Below are 14,908 nucleotides of genomic sequence, written 5' to 3' on the forward strand. Positions count from 1 at the left end.
CAACAGCAAAGAGAGCAGTGCATTGTGGTCGCTATCCCACTGTGCAGTTGGCCACAGGGTGCTGTGGGAAGAGTTTGCTATGCCTCATGGGGCAGGCACAGAGTCACATGATGCAGGTTTTCCAGTCCCATTGTTCCATGGGCATCGTACTACACTGTCAGCTGCTTTTCAACTGGGGCGGGGGAAGGGTGTGTGACAGGGTGTGTGTGACAGGGAGTGTGTGTGTGTATGGAGCAGGGGTGAGAGACAGTGTGTTATGGGGGACAGACAGTGTGTCAGCAAGCAGTCTTGTAAATTCAGACAGCGGCAGGAAGCAACCAGTCCTGAGGCAGGGGGAGGGGGAAACCCTGGGTTCTCTGCACAACAATCTCTCTCTTTCTCACACACATACACACAGACACCTGCCTCTGTGTTAAACAGCATGAGCATGCCACATTAATGGTTTGCTTTGTGTCCCGGAGCAGATCAGCACAGCACGCAAGGGCTGTCAGAAACAGTACTTTGAAAGAGGAGGGGCTCATGTCTCCAGGGCAGCCGAGTTCAAAACAATGAGCAGAGCAGTCACTTGAGGCATTATGGGACAGCTCCGGAGGCCAGTTACAGCGCAGAAAGCAATCAAGTGTCTACACTGGCAATAGAACGCAGGAGCCTCTGTGCAAATAGCCTTACGACTCTCGTTGAGGTGTTTTTTTTGCAGCACTGCAACTGAGGAGTTTCTGTGCACTAAGTGGCTTGGCAGTGTGTACATGTCTGCAGTTTGAGCACAAAAAGCTGCTTTACTGCGCAGAAACTTGCCAGTGTAGACAAGCCCCCAATCTCCCACCATCTCCCACCACAGACCTCTAATCAGAGAACTAATAGACAATACTTTCAAGCTAAGGCTCATCCTCATGTTCAGCAGCATGCTTCTTTCTTGTCCCGTATCCTTATCCAAGACATTTCTTGTGTGGCTGACATTGATAGACCCGTTGACCTCCCTTTCAAATGGGTATCAGCTATAACAGTCTGTTCCACCTCCTCCCCTGTGACTGGCAACTGAGTTCTATTGCCTCTTTTTTTCTGTTCCCTCTGACAGCTCAGTCCAACTGCCCTGTTCACCCCTTCTCCTCAAACGGCTCAGTTATGAGTTCTCTGCTCCACTAAGTTCCTCTGATAATCCTCCCCTGAGATATAAACAAAAAATTAGGGACAACTTCAGCCATCTGTAATAAGCAATTTAAGGATTATCTACATGGGAACATCCAAGAAAGTTAATCCAAACTACCTAAAGGTGTGAATTTGAAGTGGATTAATTAAACCACATTAAACCCCTATGTGAACACACTAATTCAGAATCTAAGTAACATTTTTTTGGTTTATTTTAATACACTTCCAGAGTGAATTAAAATAAACTGAATTAAGGCCACTTTAATTCTAAATAACAGCATTCACACAGAGGTTTAATGTGGTTTAATTAAACCACCTCAAATTCACACATTTAGTTAATTTGGATTAATTTTCCTGGCTGTTCCCATGTAGACAAGCCCTTAACCTCAGCAGTGACCACAAAAATTAAAATGCTTCACTCTTATTTATTCAGTAGCTGTAGCCATGAAGAATTTACAGAAAATACTGTGACAGGGTCAGGCCATATGGCTACAGGAGAGTAATAGAGGGCAGATATATTAGCTCCAGGCTAAGTAGGTGTTGGGAGGTGGCCATGGGGAAGTAGCCCAGGGAGTTGTAGCTGTCACACAGCTGTTCCAGGAGGCACTCTAGACAGCTGCATTCCACAAGGCCCTGGGCTGGAACCCGGAGTAGAGGGCGGGCCCGGGTTTCCCCCAAATCCTCCCAACTCCTGGTCAGACACAGGAGGAGTCAACCTGGACTGTGGGTTCAGAAAAACGGCCAAGCTGAGGGCTGCCGTGAAGCTCCAAGGTGAGCAAATCTGCCAATAAGCGCAAGACCCACCAAGGTAGAGGAGGAACTTTGTCACAATACATACTTTTGTTATTTAATCATGCAATTAAAAATTAATTGTGATTAATCACGCAATTATCACACTGTTAAACAATAATAGAATACCATTTATTTAAATATTTTTGGATATTTTCTACATTTTCAAATGTATGGATTTCAATTACAACACAGAATACAAAATGTACAGTGCTCACTTTATTTTTTTTTACAAATATTTGTACTGTAGTGCAATATCTTTATCATGAAAGTTGAACTTACAAATGTAGCATTATGTACAAAAAAAACTGCATTAAAAAATAAAACAATGTAAAATTTTAGAGCCTACAAGTCCACTCAGTCCTACTTCTGGTTCAGCCAATTGCTCAAACAAGTTTGTTTACATTTGCAGGAGATAATGCTGCCTGCTTCTTCTTTACAATGTCACCTGAAAGTAAGAACAGGCATTCACATAGCACTGTTGTAGCCAGCGTCCCAAGATATTTACGTGCCACATGCATTAAAGATTCATATGTCTCTTTATGTTTCAGCCACCATTCCAGAGGGCATGCGTCCATGCTGATGATGGGTTCTGCTTGATAATAATCCAAAGCAGTGTGGACGGACGCACGTTCATTTTCATCATCTGTCAGATGCCACCAGCAGAAGGTTGATTTTCTTTTTTGGTAGTTTGGGTTCTGTAGTTTCCACATCGAAATGTTGCTCTTTTAACTCTTCTGAAAGTACCTTCCACACCTCCTCCCTCTCAGGTTTTGGAAGGCACTTCAGATTTTTAAACGTTGGGTCGAGTGCTGTAGCTATCTCTAGAAATCTCACATTGTTACCTTCTTTGTGTTTTGTCAAATCTGCAGTGAAAGTGTTGTTAAAACGTACATGTGCTGGGTCATCATCCAAGACTGCTAAAACATGGCAATATAGTAATGTGGGTAAAACAGCAGGAGATATGCAATTCTCCCCCAAGAAGTTCAGTCACAAATTTAATTAACACATTTTTTTTTAATGAGCATCATCAGTACAGAAGCACATCCTCTGGAATGGTGGCCGAAGCATGAATGTTTAGCATATCTGGCATGTAAATACCTTGCAATGCCAGCAACAAAAGTGAAATGGAAGCCTGTTCTCACTTTCAAGTGACGTTGTAAATAATAAGTGAGCAGCATTATCTCCCATAAATGTAAACAAACTAATTTTTCTGAGTGATTGGCTGAACAAGAAGTAGGACTGAGTGGACTTGTAGGTTCTAAAGTTTTACATTGTTTTGTTTTTGAGTGCAGTTATGTAACAAAAAAATCTGTTTGTAAATTGCACTTTCATGATAAAGGGATTACACTACAGTACTTGTGTGAGGTGATTTGAAACATACTATTTCTTTTGTTTATCATTTTTAGAGTGCAGATATTTATAATAAAAAATAATTATATGAAGTGAGCACTGTACACTTTGTATTCTGTGTTGTAATTGAAATCAATATATTTTAAAATGTAGAAAAACATCCAAAACTATTTAATAAATTTCAGTTGGTATTCTATTGTTTAACAGTGTGAGTAAAACGGCAATTAATCACAATTAATGTTTTAATTCGCGATTAATGTTTTTGAGCTAATTGCATGAGTTAACTGTGATTAATCAACAGCCCTAGTTATTAGTATTATTTTTTACATTACCCAGAGGTTCCAAGCAGTTTTGGGGCGGTATTGTGGTTGTGCTATTTTTGGGGTTGTATTGTGCTATACGGACAAATAGTAACAGACACTCCTTGCCCCCAAAAAGTTTACAAGATTATGTCCTAATTCTCTTCTGCTTTGCAGCTGGCATAGTCACTTAGGCCCAGATCCTCCAAGGTATTTAGGCTCCTAACTTTCATTTATCTTTGAAGAGCTGGACCACAGAGCTAGATTCACACAGGGTCTTAAGTATCTAAGTACCTTTTAAAATATTTCTGGGAGCAGAGACTTCAACCTTATTTTCTCACAGCCCAGGTGAGTGCTATAACCATTGGGCTATAGAATCAATCTCTCACTGCTTCTTGCTTGCTCGCTCGCTCTAGCACAATGACTACATTATTATTTATACTCAATGGAAGAGCTTCAACAGGGTCAGACAGAGATTTTCCCCAGTCCAGAATACCCAATAGCTTGATGGTGAGATCATTCACCTCTGAGATAGGAGACCAGCATTAAAGTCTCCGCTCCAAATTAGATAGAGCAGGGATCTGAAAACAGGTCTCCCAGCTCCCAGGTGAATGCCCTGGTCCCTAAGTCCCTTTGTGTTTGTGACCTATAAGCCCTGTCCTTTCTTCTGCATTTCACTCCTGAGTAGCTTAAGCAGCTATTTGCTGGCTTATGAGGATCCCTTTCTTAGTCACCTCTGACTATGCAATACATGGGGTTCCTGGGAACCTAACTCAGGACTGAAAATTTCATAGGGAGGCAGGGCACGTAGGAGTTAGGTGTTAGTGAATCTAGTCCTTAGGCCCTGCTCCTGTGCTTAATTTTCCACACTGCAAGTAATACTGTTGACTTCAGTGGTATTACTCTCAGTGCATAAAATTAAGTATATGTGTAAGTATTCATAGGATTTGGGCCTAGGCCCTGAACCACAAAGGGACTTAGTCCGTTAGAAAATCTCTGACTGGTTTTTGAATGTTATAGTTCTGGACGTCTGATTTGTGTCCATTTATTCTTTTACATAGAGAGTGTCCAGTTTGGCCAATGTACATGGCAGAGGGGCAAGAATTATAACATTCAAAAACCAGTCGGAGAACACTTCAATCTCTTTGGTCACTCGATTACAGACCTAAACGTGGCAATTCTTCAACAAAAAAACTTCAAAAACAGACTCCAACGAGAGACTGCTGAATTGGAATTAATTTGCAAACTGGATATAAGTAACTTAGGCTTGAATAAAGACTGGGAGTGGATGGGTCATTACACAAAGTAAAACTATTTCCCCATGTTTATTCGTCCCCCCACTCCCCACTGTTCCTCAGACTTTCTTGTCAACTGCTGGAAATGGCCCACCTTGATTATCACTACAAAAGGTTCCCCCTTCCCCCCCCCACTCTCCTGCTGGTAATAGCTCACCTAAAGTGATTACTCTCAGTACAGTGTGTATAGTAACACCCATTGTTTCATTTTCTCTATGTATATAAACCTCCCCCTGTATTTTCCACTGAATGCATCCGATGAAGTGAGCTGTAGCTCACGAAAGCTTGTGCTCAAATAAATTTGTTAGTCTCTAAGGTGCCACAAGTACTCCTTTTCTTTTTGCGAATACAGACTAACATGACTGCTACTCTGAAACCTGTCTTCCCCTTCTTTGTGAATCACTCTGGGTCTTAGGTGGGAGACTGGCATATGGACTCAGAGTGAGGCAGCAGTGGGCGTGCCCAGAGACAGAAACTTAGATACTGAGGGAGGTTTTACCTTGAAAACTTGAGTTCAGGTGCTTACAGCATTCAGCTTTGTAGCTCACAGTGGAGCCTAAAAATGGATCTGAGGCACCCAAACCCAGGACTTAGGAGTTGTCTGCACTTGTAATGCAGAGTAGGCTTTAAGGTAAATGAGAATCTGGCCCAGTTGTTCTACATTCTTTAAGACACTGTGTGCCATTTAACACAGATCTAGTGTATCTGTGTCCACAAACCTCTCAGGCTCAGATCATAGCATTTATATGAAAAGAGCAAAGGCTAAAGAGCAGCAATGAAGCATCACATTTGGAATCAGAGATACGTACATATGAAAACAATTATAAAGCCAGTGCTCTAGGGTGCATGCACATTCTTGATACTCCACCCTCATGCTGTATAACTACAGTGTCTTCTCCAAATTTAAAATGTCCGGAGTCAAAGACTGCACACTAGTTTATGTGAGGAGAATGGGGGAAGATTAAAAAAAAAGTGGGAGTGGTATGGTCACTGTATCAGGACAGTATTTTTTCCCAGATATAAGCCATAGATTACAGACTACATGAAGCTCTTGGACACACACATACACACACACACTTGGACGCACACACCCACCAAGCCAAAGGTTGCAGACTGCATGAAGCTATTGGACACACACACACACACAAACACACAAAATTTAGTGGGAGAGCTCAAGGTAAGTTAAGTGCCAAATGATGGAATTTCCATCATTTCAAATGTAATGTTTCCTATTCATTTTACCTGAACTCTGAATTTCCTGGGTTTCTAACAGTTGTATTTTGACAACTACAATGTTCTTGTAATTTTTTCCCCTTTCAAACTTGTTGCTTTTGTTTTTCTCCAAAACTACAAATTAACTTTTAAAAACTATTGAAGAAATATAGCACTTAGTTCTGCATTAAGGATGGGATTCAAAATAGAGGGCTCTGTCTATTTTTAAAGGCCCTGATCCTGCAATCAGTACTTAACTTTTTACCCATGAACAGGCTCATCAAGTGAGCAAGGTTAACACGAGCATAACTGCTTGCAGGATTTGGTCATAAAGATCATGTTCTCAGTCTTTCAGTGAGATCTGCACAAACCTGGGATCTCATTGCAGGATCAGGATCCATATTATCATCAGTAGACAGTCAATTTCAACATATAATGCTGTAAAATGAAGTAATAATGTGTTAAAACTTATTCCTTAACATAAGCTAAACATGTACAATTATGTAACACATTTCTACAAGTGAGTGTCATATCTATATTGTTTCATGTCAATATGTGTCCTTTCGTTTTATAATTATTTTTAAAAAAGGTAACATAAATTACAATAGCAAACCTACAAAATAAGTTTGAGCAGTCTGGGGTTCCCTGGTAGAAAAATTATTTTGAGGAAGTAGGGGAAACAAGTATTGTTTCCAATAGGTACTGATTCTTTATAATTTTTATGGATATAAGGAGATCAGAGGGTGATTGTTGACTATTATGCAGGAGAGGTTTTCAACACATTGCATAGATTGGTAAAAGTATTCATCAGCATGAATGGCAAAAGTTTGGATTGTTTTTCTTTCATTTTTTAGGAATAATCACACTGTATACTGTCTGTACTGTACAGCTGCAATTTTCTTTAAAAAAAAATCTTCAGTTAGAAAGAGTTGTTGAAAACCTTGGTCCACAAACTAGGAACTCGAATAAATAAAAGCTTTTAATGTCAATAGCATGACTTCTTGGTTCAAAAAATGGAATTGTATTATTGGGGGAAGAAAGAACATCTACTACAACACCCATATTCTACTAATGAATTTTCTTCTGTGGTGTAAGTTTTAAGTTTTTCTAATACCATTCAGGCTCAGGAATGTGTTGGGCAATTTGTGATTCTCCAGGACAATCAGAGGGATCAAAAACTGTTAAAACTTCTATGAAGTATAAAGAAATGTTATGGCCAGTCCTGCCAAGTCACACTCATTTGGAGGCAGACTCCCTCATTTTGGATTAATTTTATGGTATTTCCAAATATCTAACTCTTGGGGTGAAAGCCTGAGCTGAGTGTTTTAATGAGGCATTTTAAAAGCTAACTGATATTTTTGAAATTGCAGTCACTCAAACTGTCATAGCTTGACAGCCCTGAATGTCACACTGTAAAGTTTATAGCATGTAATGTTTGAGAACCAAGGGGAAAAATGTACCCACATAATTTTAGTTCATGCTAAAAGTGTAAAGCATTTACCTGACTGCTGGCAATACACTCAAATACAGTTGGAAAGTATTGTTAATGTCGTCTGCCAAAACTGACAAATGTACATTTCCCCAATCACATTACTAAGATTATCTCAAACATCTATTAATCAAAGTTAACTCAAATACACTTTCCTCAAATATTTATAGTGCTTGTATTTCAAGACTGAGACAGTTTGTTCAATCTGTGAACAGGACACTTTTTATGTCAAAATAAAACATCTGGCTGTACAACTGTTTCTAATTAATTTCCTGCCTAGACTGTGAGCATTGGGGTTTGGCACCAATCTTCCTCCCAGAGTGCTGCCCAAATCCAGCTTCCAGGCAGCTAATCAAAGGCACTTGCAGCACCGGGGGAAGCAGTGTTGAAGCCGGTTTTGGCCAGCTTGGGGTTTTGCAAGCCCAGTGGGTCTGTCTGTCCATGGGACTCTCGTAGAGAACATCAAACTTCCTCAGTCACTGCCTGCAATCTAAACATGTGTGCACAGGGGTTCCTCAAGTTGGTGCTGCTGCTGGCTGCTTCGCTTCTAACTCTGCTGCCTGCAAGTCTTCAAACTTTCTCCCTGGCCCTGCGGTAAGTTTGTCTTTTAGATTAATGGGTTTATTTAGCAGTTGCTTTATAGGCTGGACTTTAACTGGTAACAAGTTGCAACAAGCAACAAAAATCTAAAATCTTGTGTATACCATACAGGCAAGGATGGAGTATTTTCAACCTGTTGCTATTATCTGTTGAAAATTAGTCACATAATGTATAATACCCACACACATTGCGTATATATCTAATGCAAAGTTATGTGTGCACTATATTGTAGTTAGGATCACAAATGTGTATAGTATAAACTACATTGGATCACATAGTTTATGTAGAAATGTATCTTTCATTATACATGCAAAACTTAAAACAGGTATCTATGGGGAAAAGCTAAAAGATAGCTTCTGCTGTATCCTGATGATTTTTGTACCCAACTCTCCAAATTCAACAGGCTAAATAGACAGTAAATCCAGCCACTCCTAGTGCACCAAACATCCTGGATCTGGTTACATCCTGGAGCAATGGCACAAATCCCCCCAAAACTGACCCACCAACAGCACACAACCCACCCACCAGATCTAGAACCTAGCTCCTGCTGGATTCAGCAAAATTTTGGCCTCAGTGCACATAAATTCTAATGCCTGAGGACAAGTGCAGATGCTATTACTGCACCAATAAATCTGGACCTCCAAATCATCCTGGTCTAATGGTGCTGCCCATGCCTATATCTCACACCTGGGTCTGGATAGGCTTTTATCCCAACCCTCTACCCCAAAATCCTAATGCCACCACAGGCAACATGTTTAGATACCCCGATGCATCTTAAAAATCCAGACCCTGCCGCACTCCAGTATGACAGAGCAGCAAAAATTCAGATTTGACATCTGGCTCCTGCTGGATCTTGCCAAATTTGAGCCATTAACCCATAAATTGTACCATTCAATTAAAGAACAACTTTTACTTCAGTTATTTAAATAAATAAATTAAACAAATCTGGACCCAACATATCCTGGTACAAGGAAGCGTCAAAAACCTTAATTTGGCATCTGTATCCTACTATTTTTTGTCTTCATGCCCTCCAGTTCTAATATCTCAAATCCATCAGAATAATCCAAATCCAAATCCATCATTTAACCGGGTATATCTACCAAATCTATCACAAATGTGTGATCCCAATGTAAGTTTGCAAAGGGGTTCCCAGCCTTTTGCAAAATAATTAAAATTCAATGTAATATGTCCCAGTGGGTGACACACTGGATTAATAATAACCCAGCTGTTGATCCCCAGGCTCTCAAAGGGCAAAAATCATGGTGCTTTGAATTATTAGCCTCTGTGCTGCTATTATATGCTAAATAAATGGCTGTAAAACTGCAGGTAATACAAAAATAAAAGAGTTTTAAAGTAATGGGTAAATCCACTGCAACAGTAAGGATCTCTGTCCCAACTCTGATCTCATCCACTCTATGTAGGAGCACCTGACTTTGTCTGCAGCTCGTGGTCTTTGTTGTCCTCTGCAGGAGTGGCTCCCGCAGCGTCTCCTCATGTAGACTGTCCCGTGCTGAATCGGAACGCAGGTGTCATGTCCCAGGGGGAAAGTTGTGCAGTGGCAGAGGCCACTGTGACTGCGGTGTCTGCATCTGCCAAGTGACTGAGCCAGGCAAATACTACGGTCCACTGTGCGAGTGCCACGAGTGGGTGTGTGAGACTTATGATGGCGAGACTTGTGCAGGTAAGGAAGCCACAGTATTCGGGGAGGCTTCCCCAGTGTGATGAGGATGCTGGCATGCTCCTGGCATCTCTATGCACATCTTTGCCCGTAGGCAGGCTGATAGCTTCTCATACCAGTGGCAACTCTGTACACTACAACTACTGGTATGTTAGGGGACATAGCACAGTTCCATTTTTAGAGTGTAGACAGGACTGTAAATGTGTTCCTGGCCATGGCTTTTGTCTGTTCGCTGACACATCAAAGCTTTTAGTGGGGCTTGGGAACACAGTTAAGGGATCATGTCTCCCACAAAATTATGTATGTTATAACTGGATCCCCTTGACTGGTTGTACCTGTAGCCTAGACAAGCCCATAGGAGGTTCCTCATGGTGGAGGCATTGCAAATCCATTTTGAGTCAGATAAATGAGCAGATCCTGCTTGTGTTAAACGTGTGAGTAGCTCTGTTACTTTCATTGGAACTACTTATGTGAGGAAGGAGAACACAATTTGAGCCCCCATGGAAACTTTCCCAGGGCCGCACAGAGGTTTTTGGCAGCCCGAGGCAAAATCTGAAACTGTGCCCTCCCTTCACTGTACCAAAAAACCAAGTGTACAGAAACAGGAAGGGGCAGGGTGGTTGGAGAGTGAGCATACCCTGCACTTACTCTACAGCAGCGGGTCCTGTCCTAATGGGCTGAGCCTGGCTCGCCACTCTGGGTGTTTCCACCTGGTGCATAGGATCACAGCACCACTTAGGTTTGCCCCGGCTGCCCCTCCTGACCAAGAGGCAGCCAGGCCACACCTGAGTGGCTCTGTGATCCTGTCACAACCACATTCAGTTTGGGGACCCTCTCAAACAGGGGCCCTGGGCAAACTGCCCCTTTTGTTGCCTCCCTGGGCAGCCCTGCCTTTACCTAGGGCTGTAAATTAGTTATGAGCACTGCTTCACTTGTTAGTTCTGCTTGCTTTCACCCTCCAGTGGATACAGAACAGCAACTTTGTAGTTGGGGAAAGACCACCATAAGAGTTACACCATGGCTGTGTACCCTAAAAATGCACCTGCTTTTATTATTAACCATCTGTAATGTCTCTCTAAGTATACAAGTGACTTTACAAAATATGAACTAAGGCAGCATAGGCAAATTCTGCTTTTAAATACATGCACATTAATTCCATTGACTTCAATGGGAGACACATGCATATACATTTCTGACACATAATGTGGGCTCGTGATCATAGGAACATGCTCAAATGGTTTGCATCTAACTTTGTCACTTTTGCATCTTTCCAGCTGTCTTAGTTTAAGTTTCTGAACTGTTTTCATCAGATCGGGGAATTTTTTAGCAGCTGCAGAATAGGATGTGAGAAAAGAAGAGAAGGAATGAATGTTATCTCCTCATATTCCTAAGGGGATGCACCCTGATGATGCACCTTGATGAAAGAGGAGTCACAAGGGAAATTCATTTCAAGTGTCCCTGCCTAAACATCTTAAGCAGCTTTGCATAAACGTGTCATCTTTTCAGGCCAAAACCCACAATTAGGTCAGTGGGAATGTTGCAGGAATTCTGTTAGTAACATGATAATACAAATGCATTCCAGCAGTGGGTTTGGCAAATTTTATAGGAAAAAAAAACTTATTTGAGCAACAGCGTAGTTAAGAATAAGAAGTCCAATAATAACATGAAAAGATCAAGAGTGGTGTTATAAGAAAAATATTTGTACTTGGCACCTGAGACACAAGTTTCATGGAGAATGTGCTTAATATGCACCCTGCTCAGCAGTGCAAGATTAGTTATGCAAGTAATTTAGGGGAGCACAGGTACATTTATTACGTGGTTTGTTCTCTCCAATCTAGATCTTCTGATGCATCTTTATGTTTAAAAAGCTGCAGCTTGGTATTGCAACATCACTAAATGTAGAAGTGGGGTGATCGTTTGGAATGAAAGTGAAAGTTACTCATATTTTAAGATTTCATTCCAAATCCAACTGCTCTAAAGTTTTATTACTGTTGGCTTCCCCTTTGCCCCCCACCTTCTAATGCCACCATCAAGTAGCTGAGAGCTTCATTAGTGGTTTAGTTGGAAGGCGAGAACTGAGACTGAGATACTTCTAATAATAAAAATAATATTTAGCACTTACGTAGCACTTTACATGTTCAAACTTTAATTCATTAATCATCAGAAGACCTGACAGTGGCCTTTTCTAGTCTGAGCTGTGAGAACTGAGATATGAAACTATTTAATCGCAGTCCTCTGCCTTAATTGCAGTATAGATAGGACAAGAAAGGTGAAGGGCCTCATCTTCAGAGCTGCTGAGCACCTACAGCTCCCGCTGACTTCATCTGGAGTTTAGGGTGCTCAGAACTTCTGAAAAGCATGCATGAAAGATTTGCTCAATGCCAAACAGCAAGTCAATGGCAGAGCCTTGATTATAATTCTGGATCTCTGGGTTTCCAGTAACGTTCTCAGTCCACTCGGCTACACTGCATTTTTATCCAGTTAACTTTTTGTGTGGGTTTTAATAAAGATGTGATGCACACATGGTCTTTATTTCCAGTCCAAGTCACATGACATGGGGCAAGGTTGTATAAGTGTATAGCCCTGTCACTTGGCAGGTGTCAGTATATACTCACTCCAAAAGCTACTGTTACATCTTCTTTAAAAATAATCAAATGTAAATGAAACATAGTATGAATCAAAACCAATAACCAGAAACTAATGCATACTAATAGAGGTACTCTTTCCAGCTTAATTCAAATAGATCTATACCAACCTTGAACCAAAGATGACAAATACTCTCAAGTGTATTTCGTCTGTTCTGTCCTCTTCCTGTTAAGGTCTCTCTGGATATGTCATAGTTTCTGCATTTGGGCCAAATGATGGAAACACAGTGTTGTGACTCTGACAGACACTCATCTGTTTCTCAGGATCTCATTTCGGAGGATAATTTTGTTTTTAAAAATGATTGAAGATTGACTGCCACAGCTTTGAGGAAGCTCTCTTTGAGGAAGTGATGGATTTTTAAAAAGTACCATAATAGAAAGAGGAGGTGCACTGAACTCCTCGGTGCTTCAAAGGGATGGAATATGAATCTTGAAGTGATAGACCAGGGATCGGCAACCTTTGGCACGTGGCCCATCAGGGAAATCTGCTGGCAGGCCGGGATGGCTTGTTTACCTGCAGCGTCCGCAGGTTCGGCCGATCGCAGCTCCCACTGGCTGCGGTTCACCGTTCCAGGCCAATGGGGGCTGTGGGAAGTGGCAGCCACCACATCCCTTGGCCCACGCTGCTTCCTGCAGCCTCCATTGGCCTGGAACGGCGAACCGCAGCCAGTGGGAGCTGCAGACTCTGCAGGTAAACAAATCGTCCCAGCCTGCCAGCGAATTTCCCTAACAGGCCGCATGCCAAAGGTTGCCAATCCCTGTGATAGACTAAGGTTTCAAATTAGACACTTGAATACTTTTGGGAAGTTTGTTTTTTCTCAGCTACTTTGAGAAATCTGGCTATATGAGGGTGAACTGACAACAGTCCTCTCCTATCTGAGAGCAGATGATTGAATTACCACATGTGCCTCCAGGATGTGGTCCATAAAGGCCATAGACAGGCTGCCCTAAAGGAACTGCAGAATGGAAAAGGTGTAGATTGCCTTGTGGTTAGTGCTGCTGTTTGTGCCCAGCCTATGAAATGACTCCATGTAAATGAAATGTTTTGGATATGAGTTGTTTCCTAAATATGAGAAGACTGAAAAAAATAGCCAGTTCTTCTCAACTGGCTTTGTTCAGCATCCATACTGTGAAGTTTAGGTGTTCAATTTCCTCCCTTGAGTGGACATTGTGTTAGCAGGTCCTTGAAGGGTAGTAGATGAAAGGACTGTCATGAACGATGTACAAGGAGGAGATGGAATTGGAATCAACTGTGTGCTTACTGCACCCCTGTTGGATTTTTTTCCCTTGAGTCCTCAGGAGGGCCGAATGTCCCTTTCAGAGGAATTCTCTGAGGTGAGATACAGAGGAAATAAACTATTTTAGTACCCCTTTTGCATGTCTGTTTCAGGGTTCCTTTGCTTCTTTCACAAAATTATTGCTGGAAGGAGCCTTAGGTGTGACCCTAACCAGATCCAAGCTGCTCTCCTAAGGGAAAGAGAGACTGGGGGGCAGAGGAGATTCCAATTTGCTTGCCTAGGACTCTCCACATCTGTATGATCACCTTGGCATTGTAAACAGAAAAGGGAATTGTCTGAGGAACTGAGCATGGGATGTAGTGCAGACGAGAAGCAGCAAGGGGCTCTGTTCCATTATTCTCTCTTTTATGGCCTTTTTGTGCTTCTTAGAGAGAGTATTGTGATGCCATAGTTGCTCTTGTTCCCTGTACTTCTTGCTGCCAGTGAGGCCTGCCTCTTTTATTGGTCTTGTATTTGACTGTGTGGCAGACCAGCTGCAGTTTCAGAGATGCTGCTCTGTTCTGGGCTACTTGGAGAGCCTGGCCTCTTCAGTTGGCTCCTCTCACACCAGCTACACCAAGGTGGGGCAGAAGAGGTAGGAGTTGTGTTGCAGCATTGAAGTTGCAACTGCGCTTGCAACATTAGTGATGTTCCTGTGTCTTCTGTCTTGTGCACCTGACCTGAGAGGCTCCTTGGCTGAGGGAGTGCGCTTTGCACTGTGGGAAGGGATGGGATAAGAGAATTAAATAGCAAAAGGCTGAATTAAAAGCAAAGGGTTTGACTGCTAGGAAATAAGGATTTTTGGAGATGTGAGGTAGAGGCCTTCTTAGTTGCCTGCCTGTCTCCTCAGCAAAGGCAGAAACTTCTGTCATGGCAGTTGACAGCTACCAATGAGTGAGGGGACCTGACCTACAATATGTAGAAGAATTGTGCGTGTACCTTTCAAAGGAGAACCACTGTTCAGTGTAAAGGGAAGGGATTTCATGGAAGTAGGAATTTTACATTGGAAACATAGATACTGAAAGGAGTCTCTGTTTCCTCGCAAGAATTTTACAAGTTTAAGATTATTTCCATGTGGTGCTAAAACACTAACTGTGTTTATGACTGTTACCCTAAGATTTAGGT

General features: G+C 41.8%; 1 protein-coding gene across 1 annotated transcript in view; it reads left to right on the forward strand.

Annotated features, from left to right (window-relative positions):
• The first annotated feature begins 8,079 nt into the window (after nucleotides 1-8,079).
• ITGBL1 (integrin subunit beta like 1) overlaps nucleotides 8,080-14,908 on the forward strand; it is a 247,669-nt gene continuing 240,840 nt past the window's right edge. The window contains exons 1-2 of the mRNA XM_077807054.1: nucleotides 8,080-8,177; nucleotides 9,653-9,864. Coding sequence (XP_077663180.1) covers nucleotides 8,080-8,177; nucleotides 9,653-9,864 — 310 coding nt within the window. The remainder of the gene's footprint in view (nucleotides 8,178-9,652; nucleotides 9,865-14,908) is intronic.

The sequence above is a fragment of the Eretmochelys imbricata genome, chromosome 1 (genome assembly GCF_965152235.1).
Source record: "Eretmochelys imbricata isolate rEreImb1 chromosome 1, rEreImb1.hap1, whole genome shotgun sequence".
Lineage (NCBI taxonomy): Eukaryota > Metazoa > Chordata > Testudines > Cheloniidae > Eretmochelys > Eretmochelys imbricata.